The sequence below is a fragment of the Wyeomyia smithii genome, chromosome 2 (assembly GCF_029784165.1).
Source record: "Wyeomyia smithii strain HCP4-BCI-WySm-NY-G18 chromosome 2, ASM2978416v1, whole genome shotgun sequence".
Classification (NCBI taxonomy): domain Eukaryota; kingdom Metazoa; phylum Arthropoda; class Insecta; order Diptera; family Culicidae; genus Wyeomyia; species Wyeomyia smithii.
This window is the reverse complement of record NC_073695.1, coordinates 182,150,989-182,161,254: the sequence shown is the minus strand read 5'-3', so window position 1 is coordinate 182,161,254 and position 10,266 is coordinate 182,150,989. Positions and strand designations below refer to the sequence as shown.

Genomic DNA, 10,266 nt, shown 5'->3' with positions numbered 1-10,266 from the left:
TATATATATATATATATATATATATATATATATATATATATATATATATATATATATATATATATATATATATATATATATATATATATATATATATATATATAGACCTGCGTAGTGAATGGCAGCAGCACTGGCATCGATCGATCGAGATTTTTAGACAGAAGACAGTAAAGCCTGTAGTACACTCTTTGACCGAGCGTCAGATATTTGTCTCTTTTTGACAGATAAAAATTTGGTCAAAGATAATTATTTGTCACTCTCCGATTTTAACATGGGGCAAACACGGGCAAACAACAACCATGATGTCAAATAAATTTGAACATTATGTCAGAAGGTCAAATATTTGACCATTTGACAAAGAGTGTACTACAGGCGTAAGTATCAAGAATCGTTTATTCAACCAGTTTGTTCAGTGTTTATTTGATGTTGTCTAATAGCTATTTTTTAATTGAAATGGCGCTTAGCCAGCCAACAACTAAATAATAGCGTGGAGTATTTCACAAGTGTTTTCAAACCTGAATTTATTGCTTGTTCAGCTGATAAACCAACCTGAGCGCTGTGGCAATCCGTTTCACCTGTATGCAGACTTTTTTCGGCTATTTTAAATTTATCAGCTGTTTTATTCAGCCCAATTGTGTATTGGGATGTGAGATACCTGCGGTGCTTATCCTGCGTGGGGTTGTATCGTTTTTTGTTTGGCTTGTTTTAACGTAAAATAAAGATGCTTGTGTTTAGAGATAAGATTGTGTTAGTTGTAAACGCGTGGAGGTAGAAAATGCTTAGCAACGCATCGTATTCAAACTAATAGGTTTAAGAGAAAAGAAAAATTCTAATGGTCTCTTTTATGTCGTTTTCGTTTTCGCGGTGTAGCTACACTTTTTCCGGACTATACTTTGCAGCTTCAAATAAAACATTTTCAATGTCGTTGCATTGGTATGCGTAATAATGGGATAGCTGTCAATTCGTTTTGTTTTGGTCATTATCGCACTCGTCATTTTGTCTCGTTTCTATTTCATATGTCCATCTCGCAAATGTGCTGAAAAAAAATTTACCTGACACTTTGCCACGTGGAAGGAGAACCAGTTTTGACACATACGTGTGAATGAGTTGGTAACTTCCTACAGTACACTCTGCTTTTTTCGGGTGTCGTCAGGGACAGAATAAATGTAGTCAGAGACAGAAAAAGGGTAGTCCGAAAAGTCAAATAAAACATCTACGGTGTCAAAAGTGTCGTTTGAGTGTAGCTACACCACAGAGATCAGACGTTCATCTTATTTTCAAAAGATGTGTAAAAACTTGCAACCGTCATTTAACAGTAAGTGGTAATGCTCCCGCTATGTAGCGCTCGCGTCACCTAAAAACAAATCACAGATATCGATAAAATAACGATACAGCAATATTAATGCAGTGCAACTGGGGCACCACAAGACAGATGTCGTTAGTGTATTAATGTATTTGGATTCAAATTTTTACACACGATTTTCAAAATCCTTTATATGAACATGAATGTCTGTTCTCTGTGGCTACACCGCGAAAACGAAAATGACATTAGATCTGTATCAACATTGAGGGTAGAAAAACCGGATAAGTTTGTGTACGTTCATAAATTATTTCTATCCGTGTTTGATAGACCAAGGCAAGGGCTAGGAGATGATTGCTTTTTATTTTAGGATATATACGAATGTGAAACCACAGAGAACAGACATTCATGTTCATATAGAGAAATTTTAAAATCGTGTGTAAAAATTTGAATCCAAATACATTAATACACTAACGACATCTGTCTTGTGGTGCCCCAGTTGCACTGCATAAATATCGCTGTATCGATATCTGTGCTTGGTTTTCAAGTGACATAAGTGCCATATAGCGGGAGCATCACCACTTACCGTTAAATGACGGTTGCAAGTTTTTACACATCTTCTGAAAATAAGATTAACGTCTGATCTCTGTGGTAAAACTACCTAGTCAGCATTTAGAATAGTGTTTGTGAATTTTATCACCTAAGCTGAAATTTTGTACATATGTTTTATTATATAATCTATGTTTTTTGATAATAAAGATCAGTTCAAGTTTAAAACTGAAACTCAAGTTGTTTCTCTGTTCTAAGGATCACAGCCCAAAGACTCTCAAATAGCGAATTTCTTTAATTTACTGTGTCCGGGTAAAACTGCCGAGGAATAATGAAACGTCATTGCCATTTAAGACGCAAGTAAGAAAGAGATGCCAGATAATTGTTTACGAACTTAGCACATGCGGTGGTGGGTTGAACAGGGGGGATTTACTGCTGTCAAAATTCATATATGTGTGCGTTATCGCAGATCAACTCTGGTCCATGAAATTTGTTGGTCCATGACGTTTAAAAGATTTCCTGTGTGGCGAGGAAACTTCATGATTTTCAGCTAATTGCAGGCTGCTGCCACCAAATTTCACTACGCAACGCAGTATGAATAAAAGTTTTCCACGATTTCTAGAGTTTTGTTAAAAAAGAACGTTACAATTCAACTAAATTTTACTTCAATCAAAACGACAAAAACCAAAACATACAGACGCCTTGTTGCCAAATGTGTTGGTCACGGTTTCACGATATTTGACAGATAGATTCCCCCTGGGGTTGAAGCTGACAAATTTTACAGTGAGCTTCGGGCAGCACGGCAGGTCAAAACTGGGTCAAAATCAGGGGGAATCTATCTGTCAAATATCGTGAAACCGTGACCAACACATTTGGCAACAAGGCGTCTGTATGTTTTGGTTTTTGTCGTTTTGATCGAAGTAAAATGGAACGTTCTCTTTTAACAAAACTCGAGAAATCGCGGAAAACTTTTATTAATAATGCGTTCCGTAGTGAAATTTTGGGACAGCAACAAGTTTTTGACGAAAATTGATGATGTTTTATCGTCACATTGGTAATTTATCAAACGTCATGGACCAACAAACTTCATGGACCAGAAGTGATCTGCGATAACGCACACATATATGAAATTGAAGCGGTAAATCCCCCCTGGTCAAAATCGAGCGAATAAAGAAGGGTTTTGACAGCAGTTAGTGCGTTTCCAGGTCAAAACGTGGTGAGCTGGTGGAATAAAGAAATTCGCTAAAAGTAAAAGCGGTTTTCCTGTTCTATAAGGAAACTTTTTCTAGACCAGTTTTTGTTCCAAGGAACGTGTAAAACGAGAATCCTTCGCCCTCTTGGTCGGACCATAAACGCACGTTACACGCTCGGAAATAATAACTTTCAAATGAGTAACTTGACGCATTTTCGTAGAGTGGAACAACTCTGAAACTGAGTAACTCCACAAATATTCAAAACCGAGTAACAAATAGTATCTCTAGTCGCGAATGTTCAATATGTAGGTGCGTGTATGCCATGTATGCCAATAAGTATAAAAGAGAGGTGAGGAGGAGAGTGCATTTTTCTAGTATTAGTAATTGCTTCAAATGTAAACAACTAGACGAACTCAATGGTGAACATAAATAGCTACGTCACTATTTGGCATCAATTCTGGGCAGAGGGGCGCGTGCAAGTGTTATTAAGTTTACTTCTCACCTCTCTTTTATGCTCATTGCATGTATGCCATGCCATGCACAGATTAACAGACATAACAATTTGATTAAATTTGCAATAAAATCATTGTTCAGATAACAATAATAAACAATAATTCTAAGTAATGAATTAGTATTGATAACTAACATTCCACAAAATTATTCTTTATTAAATACAATCAATCTTCATCTATTCATCAACATGATAACGATTGCAATCCATTACGTATTACGAATTTCATTACCATTTGTTATCTGATGTAACATGGTGGTCTCATTTTCACTTTTACGGAAAGTACACCAATACAAAGAACAAAGACGTAGTCGTGCAGGAAGGTCGAGGATCTACAATGGATTTTGCACAAAATTTGACTTCTGATTTGTTACGAATTAGATTGTAGGCCTTAGATATGTATTTGTTTTTTTGTTCGTTTAATGTACTCTTTTACAAAAGTATTTAATCCGTAAACTTCAGTTTCTTATATTTTAATCATGCTATTTACTGCGGGCGATAGTTTCGCGTATTCTTCTCTTAGTTATTTCGACATGATCACTTGTATCATATACAAGAGGCATTAAATTAGTAGATACAAGTAATAAAGGAAAGTACTATTTTACGACTGCAGAATGCCCAACTGCTGTAGGCAGAACTTAGCTGCTGTCGCTTTAGCTTCCTTCTTCGTATTATTGGTAATCGCAGGCTGATATTCCAAACCATTCACAATCACCTTGAATACAAAATTCTTTGCATGTCCCGGACCACTTTCATGCACCAAGTCGTATCGTGGCGGTAACCATTTGCGCTTGCTGCAGTACTCGCCCAGTATCGAGACGGGATGTTTACCATCGGTTACAATCTTTACGTTTGTGAATCGCGCTCTTCGTCCGCTGTGCTGCTGTTGAATTTGGAACTGAAGCTGTCGCTGATGCTCCTCGGCACTAGCCACCAAACCTCGTTTATCCAGTTTAACGTCGAGCAGCAAAGGTTCTAAGGAACCATTTTTCTCTTTTCCGAGACCTTCGCCAGGTACCCAACCCATTTTCTGCAGCAAATGCATTCCCATTCCACCAGAGACTGGAGCGGTTTGTTTAAGTGAGTCCCGCTTTGCCCAAGGCTGATAACCTTCGGCCAATTCTCGTTGACTCAGGCATTGAACCCCGGTGGAGCCTAAAAATTGACCGGGCGTAAATTTCGATGATGCCCACGCGGACATATCTTTCTGAGTGTTGTAAAGTAACTTGATTGCTTCTGCGTCGGCTGGATTGTCTTGCAATTTACGCATCGCATTCAATCGCTGAGAAATGATAGAAGATACGTCTAATTTGATGGCTTCCTGGTTTGTTGGAAAGACTTCTATCGGCGGAGGTTCTATTGCTGCAACCGATGGAGGCAATGAGTTTAGATTAATGGGCGGCGGTGCAACTGAGAGCTCGGCTGGAAGCGGAACGGGCAGAGTGGGAGCAATCGGTGCAGGTTCGGGTGGTAATGGTTGTTGTACTTCCGCAACAATTGGCGGAAGAACTTGCGGTCCCGGTATAGGGTTTACAGTCGTATAAGCCGGTTGTTGCTGTTCAATCGGCTGAACGAATGAAGCTGAAAGCGGTAAGGCTTTTGATACAGATTTCTCTGGGCGAACTATTGCCACGGGTGCAGCTGTCGGTGGTTTTTCTACAGGAACCCATTCGGTCTCCATTTTTCTGTGTTGAGCACCAGAAGATACAGGATACTGCAACAGAAGGGCTTTTGTTTGCTCGGCGGACTTGGGCGGTAGAGGAACGGCATTTTTGATGTTCATCACAATTGGTCCAGGGTCTTTTATTTGAAAAGGATGATGAAAAGCTTTCGAGCCGCCATCTACATCGTGGTCGCTATCTTCTGATACACTCGAAAGGTCATTACAACTTTCTTTTTCGGAAATTTTCTTACAATACTCGGTCAATTCCTCTACTGTTTTACCAGTAGTCTTCATTTTCAAGATAAGCTTCTCCTTAGATTCTTTGTCTAAGCCTTGGGCTCCCGGAAGGGTACCTTTCTTAAGCATAGAAATTGCATTTTTACGCGCGATTTCCAGAAGCTTTTGCTTGTCAAACTGTGGAGGCGATCGAGATCTTGATTTGGATTTTCTATATCGTTCTTTCTCTTCGCTTCGCTTACGCTTGCGGCTGCGCTGATACTCTTCATCTTTATAGCTGGCATAAAATGAATTGTATTTCTTAGAGTAGAAATCATAATACCGACCTTGCCGGTAAGGTTCCTCATCTGATATTGAGAATTCAGAATCCGATCGACGGCGCCTCATTTCCCGCTGATCCGTGTGCTCTTTGGCGCGATCTCTGTTGCGCTCTTTTTCTCTCTCGCGATCCTTCTCTCTTGTAGCAGCTTCCTTAAAAACAGCGCTGTCCTTTAGACTTTTAATTTGAATTTTATTCTTTGGTCTACTGTCGACCTTTTCCTTATCACGTTCCCGAGCCCTCTCTTTATCATAATCTCTGTATGAATGATCCACTTTTTCATGTTTAATTCTTGTGTGATAGTGATCTTCTTTAGAACTAGAAAATAAATAAATTTGTAAGTTTATTTATAATCAAACTCAAATTTACCTTGATCCGTGATAATGGGAAGAATGATGATATTCCCGCGCATCACGATAATCTGCTGATTCTCGGGAGTATCGATTGTCCGTAAGTTCCTTCTTGACAACGACTGAGGACATCTCAGATTTTACCGGAATCTTATCCTCTTTACGTGCTTCCTTTTCCTTATTCTTACTTTTCTCCTTTTTTAATTTTTCTTTATTTTTAATTTTTTTAGTCTTGTGCTTTTCTTTATCCTTTTCCTTTTTGATTTTCTTGGCTTTTTTCAGTATCTCTCCTTCCTCCGGTGTCACATCCGACGAAGATTCAATCCCATCATCTTTCTTTTTCCTCTTAGATTTCTTCTTGTGCTTTCGTTTTTTCTTCTTTTGATCGGCATCGTTGGAGTCATCGTCGATGATTTCCGGTGGAGCTGCATTAAATACTTTGAATAGCTCTGTTAAAATTTCGTTTGAAGATTTGAGTGGTTCTATAGATTTTGTTTCTTTAGTAGTATCATTATCCTCTTGATTGCCGGTAGCAGAACCAACTGGTGTGGTACTAGTTCGCGATGATGCAAATATGTTGGACAGATTCAAATCGATTGACAATGTATCAACAGTTTCCGATTTGCTCGAATCTTCGTAGCTCGTCGTCTTTTCCTGTTTGATTTTAATGTTTAGAGGAAACATCTCAGCTGTCGCGGAAGATTTTTCCTCCTTGGCACCGGTTGCGTCATTCATCTGCAGTAACCATTAAAGGTTATTGGAACTCAGTTTACAAAAAGAACATTACTTACGGTTAAGCCAAATGCATTCGTAGGATTAGGTTTCCCTAAATTCCTTTTCACTAATTTGCGGAACCAACACAAAAATCTACAAAACTGTTTCAAAAATTGCAACTGTCAAACTATACTGTTGTTATGCTGTCAGTTATGAGTTTTGTGATGTTACACACTAGTGTGAATTTACCTACCAAAATCCTACCTACCTCAATATTTGAAAACTTTCATTTTGGTAGGTGAAGGAATCGGGTAGGTGAGTTCCGACTTTTATTATGTTGTGTGATCTTACCTACCTCTCCGCAGCGACCAAAATGAAATATTTCCGCTGCAAATCGTTTATAAACTAGCGCTTTTCAGATATGTGGCTAGTATTATAACCAACAATTTCGGAAGATGAGATTTTGGTAGGTATATTCACAATTGTGTGAACTCACCTACCAAAATTGCCGTTCGTCAGCTACTAAAAATTGGGTAATTCTCCAATTATAATACCTACAACAATACCATCATTTAAAATCGACATCTAGGTGCTTTGAAAAAAAAAAAACTTATAGGAATTTAGCAAGCGAATTTTATTCAAACTATTTATAAAATTTGACTAAACTCCTTAGCAACTTAAAAATGTCTAGTTATCCAGTGAGTTTTATATTAATCATGTCATAATTATTTATTTTTTTTTATTAAATTTTTATAATTTTTATTAAATTATCATAATTTATTTATTTTTTTCAGACTTGTAGTCCTAATGAAGTAACACTAGAATTTACCCATTGAAAGTTCGGATATTTCGGATGCAAAATTTTGGTGAACAGACTAAGGACGTGTGCTATAGAGTATTCGGTTTGAATGAGAAAGAGACTAAAAACGAACTGCAGACTTTTCAGCATTTTATTGATTAATATCTTAAATCTTAAAAGATAGTAACTTGTGAGCAGTCAATCATTCTGTTCTAGCGGGAACGACATATTATTCGAGGTTCGATCCTGTGGTAATACCTTGTGGATATTAACAAAATGGCTAGTTTGGTCCAACAACAGTTCGTCAGCAATCTGATAGATGAAATGTTACAGTTTTATTAAACGTGTTGATACCAGGCCTTAGACGCGCCTATGCTTTTGCACTGGGTTGTATGTGACTTTTTTGTGGCTCCATTTCCATTTCGAACCCACCGTGGTTCCAATATTCTGCTTGTTATTTTTCGGTCATATAAAAATGGCGTCTTTTCATAGGCCTGGTTGATACCTAACAAACAATTTTGTTGAATAACAGCCTATTCAGCAATAGTTCGCCCAAAATCCACCCAACAATGGTTTAATAAGCTGTAAATCAACAAAATTGTTTGCTGGGTATCTTTACACAAAAAAAAGTCGAACGGCTCAAAAGTTGCCCCAGTTTTAATATTTTTTTAAATTGTCATTTTTGATTTAGCTGAAACTTTGCATAACGTTTCTATAGGCAAAAGATGCCATTTGTGCTATTGATTTAATTTTTTGGAACACGACTTATTTTTGAGAAGCTATTGAAAATCCTATTTTGGAAAGGTATAGGGCCAAAACGGTTCGTTTGATCAGGGTGACGTCTTCGACAAAGTTGTAGATACTAATTTGTCTTTCCGAAAAAAAATAAACACTCTAAAAAAAATTTTGTTTGGAAACAAGTTAGAAGAAAAATTAAAAATTAATTGGGTTGTTTAGCTATATCAGTTTTGACGTAGAATACGTCTTACGGCAACAATTACAGGGACCCAATTTTAATATGTACAGGGATCCAATTTCAAAACCTAAAACATCGAGAGCATCACAAAAATTGTCCAATTTCAAACGTTTTAAACCTAGTCAGTTTAAAACCGATTTCTGTCATTTTCACAGCAATCGATTGGAAAATCGTTTAAGCACCCGTTCAAATGCAAAAAATTGTATTCTGAGTGTTCAAACTATTGTAGTATTGAAAATTGTTGACCATTGTCGAAACGCAAATGTCGACTTTTGATTGCTCGCTTGCTGCCTTTCCCTAAAAAGGACGACAGAATGGAGTACCTGGTTAGCCGGGAATGCACTCTTCAGGCTACATAAGAGACTGTTTCTCCTCAAGCAAATCAGTTTACCGCGGTGCCGGCTACAGAGGTAAACGTCATCTGGAGCAAAGAGACTATTAAATTAATTACCCCAAACCTATTCCAATAAATACATTGACATAAGACAGACTGTCGTATTCTACGTTACCTCTGCGGTCGTGTTTTATAAACAACCTCTTCAACTATTTGCTCCTTTTAAATATCATCTAAAAGATTTGCATTTTCTGGGAAGAACGTGATTTAAAATTTTTTTCTATCGTCCTTCGCTTTTTAAATCAGTTTTAAATAAACTGCTCGAAATCGCTACAATGACAGTTCGTTCATATACCAACTCTCATTGTAGCGTTTTAGAGCGAACATTTATTCTTCATTTAAAAAACGAAGGATAATGATATAAAGTTTAAAAAAATCACGTTTTACTCAGAAAATTACTCTCAAATGATATATAAAAATCGGAAATCCGTGAATAGCTGAACAACCCAATCATCTAAAAAGCTTATTTTTAAAAAATCTCATTTTTTATAAAAATTACAAAGGATCACCTAAACAATGCAATCGGTACGATCAAAGGGAAATCAGGAAAAAAAAGTTGCGATTTGTTGAACAAAATTTTAATTTTTTTTCACAGGGTACATTTTTTATGGAAGGACAAAATTATTGTCTATACTTTACCAAAGAGACTATGCCAATCAAACAAACTGTGTTGGTCGTACAAATGTTTTTATTTCCCCATAGAGCACTCTATTGGAAATTCAAGATTTCTACAGCCAAAACGGTTCAAATGATAGGCATAGTGTCTTGGACAAAGTTGTAGATAACAGTTTTGTTCTTCCAAAAAATATGCCCTTCGAAAAAATAATTAAAATTTTTTCTATTCATTCAAAAATTCATAACTTTTAAGTTTTCATAAAAAATAGATTTTTAAACAATGAACTTTTTAAGATAATTAATTTTTATTTTTATTTTATTTTTTTTCAAAAAAAAATTTTTTGGAGTATATATTTTTTTGGAAAAATAAAATTATTATCCACAACTTTATCGAAGATGTCGTATCAGTCGAACAAACCATTTTGGCCCTAAAATATTTGTAATTATCTATACCTTCCCAAAATAGCATTTTTCAAAAGCTTCTCGGAAATGGGTCATGTTACATAAAATTAAACCAATAACTCAAAATGGTATCTTTCGCCTATAGAAACGTCTATGCAAAGTTTCAGCCTAATCAAAAATGATCGATTAAATTGGTTGCTCGTTTTTTTTTTGTGGAATGGCTCAGTTAATAATTTTTGCAAAT

At 36.5% G+C, this 10,266-nt stretch overlaps 1 protein-coding gene across 1 annotated transcript; it reads right to left on the bottom strand.

Annotated features, from left to right (window-relative positions):
• Positions 1-3,656: 3,656 nt before the first annotated feature.
• Positions 3,657-7,047, bottom strand: LOC129721357 (protein Son). The gene is made up of 3 exons (XM_055673823.1): positions 6,914-7,047; positions 6,142-6,857; positions 3,657-6,090 (listed from the first exon to the last, which is right to left on the bottom strand). The coding sequence occupies exons 2-3, from the start codon at positions 6,855-6,857 to the stop codon at positions 4,155-4,157; spliced, it is 2,652 nt and encodes an 883-aa protein (XP_055529798.1). The 5' UTR covers positions 6,914-7,047; the 3' UTR covers positions 3,657-4,154.
• Positions 7,048-10,266: the final 3,219 nt, after the last annotated feature.